At 34.9% G+C, this 17,482-nt stretch overlaps 1 protein-coding gene across 2 annotated transcripts in view; it reads right to left on the reverse strand.

Moving 5' to 3' along the window:
- Positions 1 to 2,857: 2,857 nt before the first annotated feature.
- Dhx15 (DEAH-box helicase 15) overlaps positions 2,858 to 17,482 on the reverse strand; it is a 38,157-nt gene continuing 23,532 nt past the window's right edge. Inside the window, exons 7-14 of one of the 2 annotated variants that reach the window (XM_050149854.1) lie at positions 14,878 to 14,964; positions 14,233 to 14,382; positions 13,772 to 13,880; positions 13,105 to 13,296; positions 10,295 to 10,417; positions 7,200 to 7,390; positions 4,607 to 4,776; positions 2,858 to 3,423 (exon numbers count right to left, since the gene is read on the reverse strand). In XM_050149854.1, the coding sequence (XP_050005811.1) occupies positions 3,306 to 3,423; positions 4,607 to 4,776; positions 7,200 to 7,390; positions 10,295 to 10,417; positions 13,105 to 13,296; positions 13,772 to 13,880; positions 14,233 to 14,382; positions 14,878 to 14,964 (1,140 nt within the window). In that variant the 3' untranslated portion in view covers positions 2,858 to 3,305. Of the gene's footprint in view, positions 3,424 to 4,606; positions 4,777 to 7,199; positions 7,391 to 7,905; positions 8,018 to 10,294; positions 10,418 to 13,104; positions 13,297 to 13,771; positions 13,881 to 14,232; positions 14,383 to 14,877; positions 14,965 to 17,482 lie in introns of those variants that run through there. The other variant, XM_050149855.1, reaches the window with a different exon arrangement.

Raw genomic sequence — 17,482 nt, forward strand, 5'->3', positions numbered from 1 at the left:
GTCCACATAAAGACCCTAAATACACAATATTAGAAACCCATAGACTCAACTTCTAACCAAATACATAAATGTGGTATGTAACGAGTAATGAACAGTAACACCGATACATACATTTGAGTCTTGAAAAGCGAGATATAAAAGTGTAATTCCACTTATGACACTGTTAAAAGGCAAAACTAAAAACAGAAAAGCACAATGGTTGATGAGAACAGAGAAGAGAGACAGTAATCTGGAGGGGCAATAAAAAACTGCTGTGTATTTGCCTAACTTTATTAAACTATAAGGCAGTTTCCTATATGTAAATTACACTTCAATAACCAAAATGTTGCAAATCATATAGGAAATGTAAAATATTAAAATTACAGACCTTATGAAAAGGTGGTTGACCCTAATGGTTCATACTTAAATTTTAAAATTTAATTTATTCCACTGCTTACTGGCTTCACTCTCCTGTGACTTTCCTCATCTAACCATTTATTTATTATGTATAGTGTTCTTTCTGCCTGCACACCAGGAGAGGGCACTAGATCTCATTATAGATGGCTGTGAGCCACCATGTGGTTGATGGGAATTGAACTCAGGACTTCTAGAACAGCCAGTACTCTGAGCTCTCTCTCCAGACCACCTGTATAATCTTTAACTGATCCTGCCTTGGGTATCCATTTCTTGCCATATTCCTTGCACATTATACTGAGATTGTCCTGGACAATCCCAGTCTACTTTTAAAGATGGCTTCACATGCCTCCTGGGGCTAGAAATGGTATAGAACACTTAAAGCACCTGTTAATCAAGCATAAAGACCTGAGTTTGGATTCTCAAAATCACTTCAAAACAGAAAACAGAACATTGTGGCACTCATCTGTAACGCTAGTACACAGGAAGATAAAGATGGGTCGACAAATGGATATGCACGGCTCACCGACCAGATCAGTGGGTTCTCTGGGATCCGTGGCCAATGCATGCATTCTCTCTCTCCCACACACACACATCTAAAATTTAAAAGTTAACGAGTTGTATACATATGTTCTTCCTGTATTTCTTATAGGTTCTGTTCTTAATCAGGTTCAATATATTCTAGTGTAAGTTTGGTAGATTCAGCTCAAACTGCTCCACCCATCCCATGACTACAATCTGTTAATTATGAGTGTACAACAATTTTAGAGAGAAAAACAGCATAGTAATTTAAAACGTGTAAGACACTTGCCGAACACCCAGGTTTAAGCTCGCCTTGTAAAGTAACAATGAGGAGACGCTAGCAAGGAACACTTCTGCTAAGTGAATTCTAATACCCTGAGACAATTCACAGTAGGCAAGGCACAACTCAAGTTTCCATAACCTGCAAGTATACTTCTTACTGTTGGTGAGGCTAAATAATTACCCTTGTGTAATGGCTGCCTGTGGCGCTTTTTACTCATAGGCCTTAAAATTCAAGTTTTGTGGGGGATCAGTAACAACTCTGAGAAAGTGACTACCTTTTCAATTACTCTAATATGTGCATTGTTATGAAAAACATAATCTAAAAGTATCTACTGAGCTAGCCAACTTTACTTTTACATTTCATATGGATTAAAATTTATTTTACACTGGTGAAATGTCTTATCAGGCAGACATTTAACAACAAACATAACAATCTGAGACCAGTTCCCAGGACCCACTTGGTAGGAGCCATGCATGATAGGAGTAACAACAAGAACAAAACTGATATACAGTGAGTTCATAAATGAGAAGCAAAAAGGAATTCTAAATCAGTTTCTCTATGAAATGTATGATTGTGAGTATCCTAGGGTTGCTAGTACACCTGGGTACTTTTCATAGCCTCCTAGTAGATTCTGTTTTTTCTTAAGACATAGTAAAACAAGAAAGGACTGCCATGTAGTTCTTTACAGGTAACTCTCACTTTCTCTTACTGTTGAGGCCAATGAGTCAATTTTGTTTTCCCCTCATCTCTTATGCGGTTTCTAGACATCCTGAACCACAGCACATCATTTAAAAAAGAGGCACACTAAAAAGGATCAAATTGCCTGAAACTAACACACCAACAGAACACAACTATACATTTCTTTCATATTAAAAAAAGAGAGAGAGATGGCAGAGGCAGGAGAAACATTGATTTCTGAGGTCAACCTGGCCTACAAAATGAGTTCAAAGTTAGCCAGGACTTCATAGTCAGACCCATCTCAAAAGAAGACAGAAGAGAAAGGGGCACCCAATTTTAATAATAACAATAATAATAATTGTCTGTAAGTGAAAAAAATTTATTGCAGTACATTTGACTGGCCACATCAAGCATATCATTTTGATTTCAAAATGATTTTACTTTGTCTACTGCCTGTTAATAAGGTCAAATTTTTACTATAACATACTATACATATTACACTAGAAAAAGCTTCCAACATCCGATATTTAGTAAACTAATGGTGATCCACAGTACTGTTCCCTCCTACCCAGTACAAATAAACATATGCTAGAGTCTGGAGTACTTAAACTGCTCGTCTGAGTACAGTGAGATCTGACAAAAATGCATTTAACAAGGTAATAAATTATTAGCCTTATGAAATGAACTTTAAGAAGAATAAGGAGAAAGAAAGCCATTCTTCCATTTTCTGTCTCTGGGGATCCAATTTCAAAAAATATTACACACTTTATCCCATTAGATCACATACTGATTAACCTGACAAAACGCTACATTATGCTGTTTAAAACTTGGCTTTAATGACTACTGTACCAAAGGAGCACGCCTTTTAAAAATGCTAAATATGTAGTAACAATATGATTACAATGAGAAAAGAAAAAACCCAACCCTTGGGAAAAGCAGCTGCTAGACTAGAATAAAAGATACTAAAGAACTTGGCCGAGATTAGTATAAATAGACTTTATTGAAGTCAGTGCCTCTGTACGGAGACAGAAGATTGTGTCTACATAAGCACAAGTTGTAACATTTCACAACTTCTAAAAGGAATGTCAACAATTACAACGATCATGCATACCATGGTCGATAATCACATTTTAGAAGCATTTTCAACCATTTCTAAAGAAATGCTTGTAACATTGTTATATATAGAACTACTTTCAATAAACTGCAAAACATTGATCGACTTTTCCAGTATGAGCTACAGTGTCAACACAAAAGGGAGGCATAAATGTTTAATTTATGAAATCAGAATGGAATATTTACTGTAAAGAAAAAATTAAAAAGCTTTCAAATAAAGGCCATTATTGAACCACCATGAAGAGCACAACTTGAACTTAACTTCATTCATCTTTTAAAGCTGTCCTCTGAATAACTTCAGTTCTAAGCATTGAATTCAGTACTGTGAATATTCCTTGGACTGAAGTTTGGCAATAATGCGGTCCAACTGTCTCTTTGCTTCACACTGTGGGAAATTGCTCATGTCATAATATTGAGGGGCAATTTTCACCAACCTGTCCAGAAACGGGGGGTGGAAATTAGGAAATCAGTATTTTAAGTAAGCACTAGAGTTACCATTAAGTTAGAAATTAAATCATTTCATTGCTGAATTAAGGCAAAACAGTAACAAATATAAACTCACATTTTTACAAACATCACTTTTAGTAATTCAGTTTAGCAAAAATACTAATTTTCTGTTGAACTTATCAACTTTGGAAAAAAGTTTCAGAATTTTCAAAATATTTATTTAAATATTACACAAAATGAAAATACAAAGCTATGAAGTGTTTCATTTGACCACACTTTTTAACCTGTGTTTTAAAGAATATAAAAATGAGACACATTCCATTAACTATTTTGACAGTCAAATGACTTCATTTTCTCATTCTCAATGTTTTCTAAACTACAAATATAAAACTGTATGGCTTATATTTGTCCCCTCAGCAAAACATAGGATAAAATGGTTATTTTCTGCATTTTATTACCAAAAGTCATAACCAGTGACACAGATGGAAGCTGCAAAATACTGATACCACTCACATAAATGCCTTCCAGTTCACTCTTAGCTGACATTTCCATAACTTATAAAATGGTGGATAGACTGGTGGGGAAGAATCACAAAATGGAATTTTGCTAACTATTGGTCAGTCATAATTACAATTTTTAGAAATTAATGCTAACATACAACTTGATGTAATTATTATCTTTGCATAAGCCCCCAAATACCAACATTTAATAAATAATTAAGGACAAATAAAACACTTAAAAAAACAAAAACATCCTTTCCATCTCTCTCCAAAGAGGTAGCTGGCAGTGGCTCCTCTCCCCTTCTGTTTCTCTTTCTCTACCTCTCTCTGCTATTCCCCCTTCCCTTCTATAACCCACTAAATAAATACCTACTCTCTCTGAAAAAAAAAAAGGCAAAATATTAAAGACAAACATCTGTAACCAGAGACTACAAAATGGCAAAGAAAGTCCTGATACTAACTATTCAAGTCCCCGCCCACACCAAAACAAACAAAAAATTGAGTAAAACTCTACCATATTATGCAAATCTGAGATCTATACATGGGAATATACAATCTAGCTAAGAGGATCAAGATATACAATGAGCAAAGAAGGCTATAACACACCCACAGTAAAATTCTATCCATAGCACAAACTAAACTTGAACCTGAAAACAAACAGCATGCTTACCATTCTGGCTTGATGTCTGTACATGTCCGGATGTAATTCTTTGTTGTCAGCACAAACTCATTGTAAAGCACCCATTCAGGCTTGTGATCAAGCACAGTAGAGGGATGCAACTGGACCACCTGGTTATCTTTCACAGTTAAGTAATGCCCTGTTCGTTCTAAATGTGCCACCTGAAACCAAAACAGTAACTAGTGAAATAGCAAAAAAAAAAAAAAAGTATAAGATATTTACAAGAAAAAAAAAAAGATCTTTTCTGAGATTTCACAAACACACGCATGTTTTGATTGAATATTTATCAGTATACCGCATGTGTGGCTGCCCGAGGAGGTCAGAAGAGGGTGCTAGACCCCCTTGGAACTGGAGTCAGACTATTTTAGTTATACTCTGTGGGCACTAAGAATTGAACCCAAGTCCATCGGATGAGTAGTCAGTACTCTTAGCCACAGACTATTATCTACTGTCTGGACAGAATAAACAAATACGGCACTCATAACTAAGGTGAAGAAAAGAAACCTAAGCAAACACAAAACAGAAGCCTACAAAGAAAACTGTAAGAAAAAATAGAGTTCACATAATTCTTTCCTTTTTTTTTTTTTTGCTAATAATACACTGAGACAGCAACATCTACCAAATAATGATGACAAGAATGTTTTGTCCTTTCCAATTCTAGAACTCTGGATAATGTGAATCAATGTCATTTAGTAAATATTTATACTATATACATACATACATACATAGGCACCAGTTAACACTTGCTGGTGCTAATAAAATAAGAGCTGAGAAACTAAGTTTCTTTGTAAGATTCACACACACACAAAGACACCTATCTGCATGTATGTCTTTATGCAAAAAGAAAGCATCAGATATTGAGGGCTATGAATCTCCATGTGGTTGCAGGGAACTGAACTCAGGAACTCTGAAAGAGCAGCCAGTGTGCGCTTAACCACTGAGCTATCTCTCCAGCTGATACTAAGTACTTAAGCACAGCTTTATCAGTGTGTGTGTAATAACAAAAGCAAATTTAAGAAATATCAATAAGACTACATATTAAATATTAAGAATATAATTAAGTCTGGAGAAAAAAACACTGATTCCTTACTGTATTATTCACTTTATACCACAATAAGTTAGAGACCACACACATCTGCAATCTCCACGCCTGGGAAGTAAAGGTTTAGTGGAGTTAAGAGTCACCCTTTCATGAGACCCTTTCTCACAAATCCACCAACCCACTTTTTCTGTTACTCTGATTCAAAGACAACAACTTCACAGAATACCTTTGGCTTTAGGTGATGGAACCAAATGCATCAGGATCCTTCTAGCTACTGAGCAGACTCTGAGGTTGATATATTTAGATTAAGAAATATCCAATGATAGGGAGACTAAATACGCATGAGCGAGAGAGGATGGTTTAAAAAACCAATTTCAATTCGAGCAATGGATTTTGAACTTATACCAGAGGTTTTTTTTTTTCAAGTATGACTTTGGTTTACCCTAACCTTTAAAATACTTTCAGGCACTGGAAAGGTGGCTTAGCAGTTAGGAGCACTTGGCTGCTTGTCCAAAGGACTTGGGTTCCACCCCCAGCAACCACATGGTGGTTCACAAACCACTTTAACCCCAGTTTCAGATGATCTGATACCTCTATCTACACCAGGCATGCAACTGGTTCACACATACATTCAGGCAAAACACCCATACATGATAAAATATTAAAAAATGCTCAGGGTATTCATCTGGTTTTTCTCAAAATTCCACTTTCAGTAACTTTTAATATAGTAAATTTAAATTAAGTAACTTCTAAGAATGGTTTAAATCAAAAGACATTGGATTTTGCAACACCCCAATGGGAATTGTGTAGAACTATAAAATATAGTTATTTAGATGTGGAGACACGGGAGCTTGAGAGGTTGCTCAATGATTGAGAGAACTAGCTTCCAGAGGATCCAGGCCCAATTCCAGCACCCACATGGTATGCAATATACACATATATATTTGTATATAATATGTACATACATATACAAAAACAAATATGTATGTGTATACAGAGAGAGGAGAGAGGGAGAGAGAGAAAGGAGAATAGAGATAGAGACAGATTAAGGCAAAATAGTCACATATAAAGCATTAAATGGGAGAGGACAATTGACTTAGGGATTCATGCACTTAAATTTCATTTTGGTGGTCTTGGGATAATACATTTCCAACTTAAGACCAAGATTTTGAGAAACCTTAAATTATCCAAAATCAAGAGATGAAACTCCCATCTGTATCTGAAAATGGCCAAAGTATCCATTTGTTATTAAAGACTCCAGTAACAAAATAAGTACTTCTAAAATTACATCCAAACAAATAAGTCTTCTAACTTTACTAATCAAAGTATTAACTTACTATTCACTAGACATGATTCTGCACATATTAATTCATTTTAAGAAACTAGACAACATTTAGAATATATATAGTATATATATACATACATATATACATACATATATACATACATATATTCTTCAAGTCAAACCAAACCAGTAAGTTTAATAAAAAAAGCAAAAACTACATGAACATTTAATTATGGAATCCTGATCTAACTACTTACCTGCATAAAATACCCAGTAACCAATGCTTTTCTTATATTAATATAATAGTCCCTGCTTGTGAAATCAGTACTTCGACGGGGCAAATTAAATCTGTCCATAATTCTTGATAGCTGCTGGCGTACATTGTCTGCAGACATCAGCGACCGGTAGTTAATGAAGTTGTCATAACACCACTGAACAGATTCATGATCTAAAAAGTTGGGCAGAAGGAAAAAAAAGGGAACCGTGAATCATCCACACAGTAGAAAATTCTGAAAGGCAATTATTTAAAAAAAAAAAAAAAAAGGCTATAGGGCTAGAGACATGACTAAGAGGCTAAGAGTGTATACTGTCTTAGCAGAGGACGAGAGGTTGGTTCCTAAGCACCCATGTTGGGCAGCTCACACTGGGACACCTATAGCTCTGGCTCCAGGGGTATCTGAAGCCTCTGGTTTCCTAGGACACTTGCATTCAACCACTGACGAACTCATATATACACACACACAAACATCAATAAAATCTTTAAGAAAAAAGTATAAACAACTTAGAGAAAAATATTTATACACATGATTTTCTCTAAATAAGTTGTACATTACCAACTTTTATTCAAATCAAACAATAAGCCCAATTCAAATAAATTGAAAGAAACAGTACAAAAGTTTCTGACTAATAAATGTCAAAACAATGATTTTAAATCAATGGTTCTTAGCAAATTGAGTTATTTACCTATTAACAGCCACCTGGCTGTTTCCAACAAAGGATTATTAGACACTGGTAGATTCAGAGAACTTGGTAAAATGCCAGATTTTGCCCATTTTCAAAGAAATCACAGCCTTAACTGAAGAAAATCAAATACAACATTAAGTAATGAAGTGAATTTCAAACACCTAGCATGATGCTCTCTAACTGTGCCTGAACTAAGACGCTAACCTGTAACTGTGGCACACCTGCCTCTGCAATTACAAGCAAGCTTTTATTATCTGTGTCCTCCAAGGCCTATGAATAAGCATGTCAAGTATTAATAATTTTACTACATGTATTATCAAAAAGATATTTCTCTTTGAATGATTTCTTGAAAAAATTTGAACCAACAACCCAGTACTATTCAGCTCAAAGTTCAAAAAGTACTAACTATATCAAAGAAAAAGAATCCTTTCGGAGTGACCTACTTTTAATGACAATCATGAAAGAAATCTCCATCATCTGCTTCACAGATCCTTTAATAAACTGAGGTTGCAAAATTAAAAAAGCGTAAGGAAAAAAAGCATTAAAACTAGATCATGCTGATCTTCCTCAGTTAGCATATCTGTGGTATACTGTTTTGTTCCTGGGGTTGAGATTCAAGCAAAGTAAGGTTCAACTTGGTCTTAAACAGACTGAGTATGTTGATAGGTTCATTATTACAAAACACACTGCCATTTCAGAATAGAGTAAGCAGGACTATGACTTCAAACATCTTCAAACTAAAGAATATGACCAAAAGTTGGGCAATGAAAATCTCTAAGGTGTCGTTGCTTTGTACACCCTGGTCAAGAATGCAGCTTTTAAAATTTTGCATTTAGAAATCAAACATCAAAGAGCTGGGTGTGGTTATTAAACACGCCTGCTATCTAGTTACTCACAGAGGGAGTGTCACCTAAATTCAATATCGGCTTGTGTAAAACTAGCCAACTGACTGATAAAATGACAATTTTAATTACGATAAACAAGTGTCAGCTGATGGCTCTACCATATTTCTACACTGGTGAGAAATAACTAAATAAATGAGACAAGCATCTAAAACTAATACTACCTACTCACTCTTTACAATGCTAAGAGCTACTCTTAATATTCAAAGGTAAACCAATTGTAGATTAGAATGAACCTCCCACACAAAGATGTTATAACATTTTACCGTCTGCATATACAGTACAGATATTAAGATGCCATCTTATTAACATAACATCTTAAGCTTTCCCATATTATCCATAGTCCCCAACGAAAACTACTTTCACCAGTATTTGAAGCATACCTACAAGTCCAATGCACTCAAATATTTTAATAAACAAGACTAAAATCTCAGACTCAATAAACAGAATAAGAAATAATCAAGTAATGGTAATGGTGATGTGGAAAAGTGTATTTTAAAAGGTAGCAGTTGGTGAACGAATAATAGCTAACAACTGTACTTTGAAAGGGTCTGCTGCCTCTGGTATAATAAATACAAAGACACAGAGTATTTTAACAGGCCTAAAAAACAACCAACGCTTACCAGGAAAAAGGTTTCCTGGTAGCTACAAGCACTTAGTATAAAACGATCATGCCTCTAGAGAATTAATGTTTTTGTCTAAGTCTTTACCCCCTCTGGCTTCTGCTCCAACTACAACAGGCAGAGTAAGACATCTGTAGATATCTATTAATACTTTCACCAAACTCACCTACCCAAGTCAAAATACAATAAAACTAATGTTATAATTTCATAATTGATTTGCAATGAAACTGAGGATTTTTTTGAAACTTACTTTAATTGTTACAACTGTAGTATGAGAAATTAGAGACATTTAATATTTAAGTGGGTATGTTTTCCGTTTTTTGAGACAAGGATTCTGTGTGGCCCTGGCTTTCTTCAAACTCTTAAAGATCTGCTTCCCACATACTAGGATTAAAGGCATGCTCTACCACCACCTGACTACTGTTGTCCAGTTTCACAGTGAGAAATAATGCAGGTGAACTTTCCCCTTCATGTTTACAGACCATTCGTAGTTTGACTGAGAACAGTAACTCGAACCTACTGTTCATTCAATTTGTTGACTTTATGATTGAAAAATAAATATATATAAAATATGAAACACATTACAATTTTTGTGTTAGTAGTAAATTTATACAGGGCCCATTTTTATTACTATATTTCTCAAGTTTTCTGTGATTGCTCCTCTTTCCCTTATTATAAACCCAAACAATTTTGAAAAAGATTGGCAATTCTATTTTAAATGCTCGTCGGGAGTTTTTCTAAACAACCTCTGGGTTTCTAATGTAAAGTTGTCACAGAAAATAAATGAAAGTGAGATGAAGAAATATCTCCTATGTTGCAAGTGACATTTAGACAAAAGAGGTCCTTCAATCTAATTCTACTTACTTTGTTTAAAAGCGTGGTAGACATTCAGCAGTGTCAGATGATCTCCATCTATGTGGGCAAATCTCATCTTGGCCTCATCTGCAGCTTTCTTGGCCTCCGTGGGGCGAACAAAACACTGTGGGACTAAACAAGGTTGGTATGGGCCCAACACAAACGCCCATATCGATGAGTCACGCATTCACAGATAGAGGAACAAGGCCTAGCTAGGTCAGTTCACAGAGCATAGGGCAGGGCAGGATGGCCTCCAACTGCATCTTGGACTGTTTACTACCTTGATTTGGTACATCACCTAACCACATCTGTAAGACAAGAGGGTTTCAAAGCTACAAAGTACCTGATTATTTTAACTAGATCTAAAAGTAGGCATCAAAACAGCTATTCTGAAGGCCATCAATTACTAGAAAGCTCAACTTATTTCAAAAACCAGTGCTGATAGCTTTACCAATAACCAGAAATATGGTGTCAATAGCCTTTTAATTAACTAATTTTTCAAAAGGCCATCCATTCAACCCATTGAATGGCTATAGTTAGGAAGCTGTACTTGCCCACTGAATAACAATAACAACTTTGCAACCATTCTACTGCCACATTTCTATCAAAATTGTTTCCCTAAATCTTTGGCTATTACCAACTGGTGGGTATCACTATTAGCACCGGTGAGCAAAACATATGTAAACATAAAAAAAAAAAAAAAAGATTTGAGAACTCTTGGGCTTGATGATAACAGCAGTGGTGGAAGGTCAAACCGCCTTAGAATTAAGAAAATTCAAGGCTGGAATATTCAATCTAATGTTGCAGCATTTTAAGTAAAAAGTAGTAAAGAAAGCCCCAAGTTAAAAAAAAAAAACTGAATCAAACCCTCAATATAAAAGTAAATCCAATATTAAAGAGTTGACAATTAGTCTGAAACAGTATTTCAAGGGTCAAAATATTGAACTACAGTAGTTGTTTAGAGACTCAACATTAATTCACAAACTTTTAAGTTGTTACAAAGTATGCACTACATTTTTTAAAAATACAACCTCCCTTAATTCACTTTAGCAATTTCATAGTCATAAAAAGTAGTATCAAAATACTTAACAAGCTTGGGACTTTTCAATGTTTTGAAGCTTTTATAACCTTACCAATAAAAATCATGAATTATCAGCTCAGATAGAAGATAACGAGAATAATCAACATCGAGATCAAATACAGTATTAAATTACTCTTTCCCATACAGTTTTCCCCTTTAAAGATGCCAAAGTAGCCAAATAAAGACATCAATGCAATCATAGTAAACTTTAAAGATCTTGCTTAATATAACCGAAGCAAGGTAACTCGTAAGTACAGAAACATGATAGCTCTAAGCACTAACATGAAATAGCCACCAGAGTTGAATGGGAGTAAGAGCCCCATAGGCCTCTGGTTTCTAACTCAGAACCTCAACAAACTAACCAACAAACAAAGCTTCACAAGCTAACTGCTTTTTGGCATGACTTCTCCCTGGCTGCATAATTTAACATTGTCCAGAAATGGCCTATTTAAAAACCACTGTATGTTTAATCTCTTGATAAAGACAACCACCAATAAATTATTTTCCCTAATTACTACTATAGATAAGACTAAGATCTAGCTGGATGAGTTCACTCTCACCACAATGACCAACTCCAAAGGACTGATATTCTAAACACAAAAGTACTGTTTACTATATCTGATATGAGAACCTAGAGGGAAAAAAAAATCCTGGTAGGTAACAGACAAGCACACTAATAATTCTTGCCCCAACTTTCCTCTAAAACCTAAGATATACTGGGATAATATAACAAGACATATAAGCAAGGCAGACAACAACCTACCACCACCTCTGCAAATAAGACATTTACTTAAAACATTGATACTGCCCTGCCCATCTGCTCTGAGTCTGATCAGTCATAACTCTGCAAGAAAACATTTAACTACTGCTTAGATAAAAGTCACACCATTAGAATATACCATACATCTGAACTATGCCATAATTTTATATTTAGAAAGTTTAGTTATCCTTTAATTCCATAGATTTTGAAATTTTAGTATTAAGTAATTAGGACCAATAAACCACTCTGCAATTAGAAGTCAGTTCTCTCCAGGACTGAAACTAGTAGTATACAGTATTTTGATTATCAGAATTCTTATATTCTATTTTTAGTTTTAAAAAGAAAAATCATGTTTGCAGTATTTCTTCTCCTTTCTGGAAATCTAATTTCCAAGTTAGATTAAGTTTCATTGCCACTAAGAAATAGCACTATTTTCTCAATGTAAGGTCTAAATTTTTTTAAATTATCAAGTGTATCAAAAAGTTTCTGCCATTGTAAAAGAGTATCAAAATCAGATTTTTAAGTCCCAAATTGTACATTACTACTTCTATGTGACACTGAATCAGAAACTCACGTTTATCACTGAATACACATACATGTAAGTAAGGAAAGGCTCAATTTAAATAATACAGGCTCACTGAATAGTGTCAAATACTAACCAAGTTTTTGTACTTTCAATAAACCTTTAAAATAGCACTAATGGATCTAAAGAAAAATGCACTTCAAACATATTCTTATTGCAATTTCTATTTGTACTCAATAGAGCCAATGTTTTACTATATTTTATGAACACAAACCTTACTTTTGTAAGGGTTTTTATAAAGCTATTTACAAGGTATTTAGGAAGCAAACTAAGATCCTTAAACCATCTATAAAATCTACCGTCATGCTGAATAATGATAATAAAAACCAACAAAAGGGAAATCCCCCCAAACTCTGAAGAGTTGGGCTTTTGAAAGGTCCCTCTCCCTCTATTACCTGACAACATAGCAGTAATAGATAGGACCTCATTAGAACAGTTGTAGTCACAACTTGCAATAACCATTTTAGCAAGCTGTGGATCTAGAGGAAACTCTGCCATCATGGATCCCAATTCAGTTAGATCTCCATCATCATTTAAAGCAGCCAAGTAATTCAGAAGTTCTAGGGCTCTCATGAGAGTTTCAGGAGCTAAGGGAAAAAGGTAATCTTATTAGATAAGTTGTCTTAAGTAAGCAAAAATATGACAAAGCACAAACTATTATAGCAATCTCATTTTTCACCCTATATTGGACCCAGTTCAGAACTCAATTGTCATCAAATTTAATCATATAGCAAACAACACTATACCAAAATGACTTTCAAAAGTACCTATATGTAAACTAGGTGAATTAGTTCAAGAATATCATTTGTTAAGACTGAAGCCAGCAGAAAATTACTTTTTCATAAAAAAATTAGAAATATTACAATTTTTACATTTCCATGCCCTGGCAATAATTCAAACCTAAAATCTCAGACTAACATAACTGCCACCCTTTTTAAAATTTTAACACTACTTTGTAAGACCAATCTTAATGCATTAGTGGAGTCAATAGGCAAAATGTACTAATACATATATATTCTACAAGATACACAGAGCTGACAAAGGTCCTGTTTTAAGTCATACCTGGTGGGTCCATAAAATCAAAATGTACCAAATCATCAATACCAAGCTTCTTCAATTGTAATACAACTGATCCTAAATTAGAGCGCAAAATCTCAGGATAGGTGTTATCCTAATAAAAGAAAAACACATGTTATGGTAATAATACCCTTTACCTCTAATTCCTTAGCCTCTTGCTTTGGCATTTCATAACTTGCATATAACTATCTCATGGGGGAAAAACACTTGAGAATTATACCAAAACAAAAACCAGGTCACTCCTTCCAACTATTTCTACAATACATACATTTTGGAGCTAGCCACAGAAATAAAACAGATATGTCAATAGGTTATGCCATAACTCATTCAGGGTAAAGGTAAGGAGCTGAGGCTCAAAAATGTTAACTGAAATAAAGTTCCTTTCCCTCAACTAGAACATTACATTTATATTCTCCCAAATGCTAAGATATAGCAATACTCCTTACCTGCATTTCTGTTTTATAAGCTTTCTCTGTGTAAAGTCGAAAGCATTTCCCAGGTCTGGTGCGTCCAGCTCGACCGGCCCTTTGCTGAGCTGAAGCTTTACTAATAGCTGTCACCAAGAGAGACTCAACTCTGATTCTAGGATTATATACCTATTGAAATGGAAAAAAGGATTCTCTCTTCAGCAAAACACAAAGTTAAATCCAATACAATCATTCATGGGCCACAATTAATGCCAAAATAAAAGGTAGTTTTGCTGACCATGACTATCAGCTCCCATGATGAGAACTGCTTGTTCTGGCTACCATTCCAAAAGACTGAAGCTAAAATTCTCAAACAAATAGATGATCTAGGATTTTCTATTACTACCACTTTTCTCCTTACCATATGCTTAAGTCACCACTATCATACACAGCAGGGACACCAAAACACCCTGATACTAGAGCACGTGGGGCATGTAGCCTAGATTTATTACTGAACACAGCATTAATTTCTGAAAGCTAGACAGAACACAAGGATCATGTAAGAAACTTGAAACTGAAACCCAAATTGGGGAAGTAACCCTAAAAATTATTTCAACCACAAAATGAGCAACCATTTAGCACACTCAAGCTCACACTGTATGAAGTAAGTTCCAGGATGGTTACCTTTTGCTTTGCAAATCCAGGGTCAATCACAAACACCACACCATCTATTGTCAAAGAGGTCTCTGCAATGTTAGTTGACACAACCACCTGTTCAAGAAACACAATTACCATGACTTAACGCTAAGACACTGACAAAAGTGCTTTTAAACCAGTAAATAAACGATCTAAGTATTCTTCAGTAATGAAAAATAAGCATAGTTATAAACAAAATGAGTATCTCTTCAAAGTTCACACAGCATGTATTTCTTTATTTTCAGGCAATATTTACAAGAAAAAGTTTACACATAACAAACTCACACTGCTCCAATAATTTTTTTAAAAAATAGAGTAAAAGTTACAATCCAGTAAGAACTGACAAATTCACACAACGAAATATAAGTTTTACAAAACAGAGTGCAGTGTCTATGGCACACAAAGCACTGTTTGGCAAAACAAAACATAAAACAAAATCACATTTTTCTAACATGGAATACTACTTGATGCATTCACATACTATTACAGTCTTTCGCAAATCTGCATGTTTATCCTAGATTTTAGAATCTCTTCAAAAATTAGTTTGAGAGGGTTCATTCACCTCAAAGATTGCTTGACTAGCAAGCCAAAAAAACCATGTTTGTTCAAAAAAGAGAGAAAAGAGAAAAACAGGTCTGACTTGGGAAATGGTGGAATTTTTTTTCTATAGAAACAAAAGGAAGTGGATGTTTCTTGTTGGTAATGCTGACACCTGGAGACAGGTATGCAAGTAGTTGGCACATATATCAAAGTATGCTAATACATTATAATTTGGAAGGTGAGGTTATAGACATAGAAAGTGCAAATGACAAAGATGACTTGAGATTAAAAAGGAGTTATTTTCTACTTGAAGATAAAATAGTTTTTTAAGCATAGAACTTGAATGTTTACACAAAATTTCTCAGAAGAGCTGAGCCACAAGAGGGTCAGCTTAGCCAGGGATTTATATTTAAGTATGAGTACAGAAACACACAAGAATTCAAAGGACATGTATTCATCTCTCTTCTTTCACTTCAGGGAAAAAAAAATGTTATTCAAGAGTCTTAAATCCAGTAACTAATATTCAATACTTTAAATAATAAAGACAATGTTATTTCCTGATTTCTTTCTAATGGGGAAGATTACCCAAAATGCCAGAATAAAACCTTGGATCTAACAAATATTTTAGAATCATTTAATGACTTTGTTGGGTGGTGGTGGTGGCATACACCTTTAATCCCAGCACTTGGGAGGCAGAGGCAGGAGGATCTCTGTGAGTTCAAGACCAGCCTGGTCTACAAGAGCTAGTTCCAGGACATCCAGGCTACACTTGAGAAACCCCATTTCGTCTCAATAAACAAACAAACAAACAAATAAATAAATGGCATAAACCATTTTTCTATCTATAGATCATACAACAAATAATTTCAAACATACACATAAAATATATAGCGGTAACAGGGAAAAAAGTACAACCCAACTGTCCTTGGAAAGAAAGAAAGTACACTATTCTTGTAGAAAGTCAAGTTTTTGTTAACTGGAACAAAGAGACACAAAATGTCAGAGCTAGAAATCAAACCAGAACAGTGTCTAAGTATTGTTATCCCTAAGTATCAGTTTATTTTTAGAACTCTATATTAGACTAGTTAACAAAGTTGTGAGGAACAAAATTAGAGATCTGAAATTTTAAATGCCATATAAACTACCAAAAATCATGTGTACACTTGACTTCTACACCAAAAGATCATGGTTCAGAATACATTTGAGACAGTTAAAGAAGACAATTATTTTGTGTTACATTAAAAGTGCATTTCATAGGGTTCTTGGAATATACAATATGATAAAATTTCTTGAAGTGATCAATTATAAGGAATTAAAAATAAACAAGCATCTATATTAGAACACAAGCACTATTCATCCCTTCACAAGACAATCTTCAAGTAATATATACCCTCTGGGTAGGACAGGTAAACAGATGAAGATTCACATCAAGTACAAAAGGGAACTGGGTGGTGGGAAATGTCATCATGCTGCTTAGAACAGCTTAAACCTAAAACCTGGGCTGTGGTAGTATGAGAGAAAATGGCCCTCGTAGGCTCACAGGAAAGTGGCACTATTACAAGTGTGGTCTTGTAGTTAGGTGTGGCTTTGTTGGAGGAGGTATGTCACTAGGTGGTAGGCTCTGAAGTCTCAGAAGCTCACGTGTCATTGCAACTTCCTGCTGCCTGGGTATTCAGGTGTAAAACTCTTAACTCCCTTCCCAACACCAAGTCTGCCTGAGTGCTACTATGCTCCCTGCAATGATGTTAATGGACTAAACATCTGAACTGTAAGCCAGTCCCAACTAAATGTTTTCCTTTCTAAGAGTTGCTGTCGTTATTACAACCCTAAGACATGGGCATTATTCTTTTTTCTAAAATTTCGATATTTAAAGACTATGACGTCCACAAATAACTAACACCAAGGAAAGCAAGACTATGGAGTCAGGCGTCCTTACTTCAATTAAAAAATAAGTTAGATGATGGTGGTACACGTTAATTTTAGCACTTAGAAAGCAAGGCAGGCAGATCTATGAGTTCAAGGCCAGCCTGATCTACAGAGCTAATTCCAGGAA

This window comes from Alexandromys fortis, unplaced genomic scaffold (genome assembly GCF_014885135.2).
Source record: "Alexandromys fortis isolate MF-2015 unplaced genomic scaffold, M_Fortis_MF-2015_v1.1 scaffold_0, whole genome shotgun sequence".
Lineage (NCBI taxonomy): Eukaryota > Metazoa > Chordata > Mammalia > Rodentia > Cricetidae > Alexandromys > Alexandromys fortis.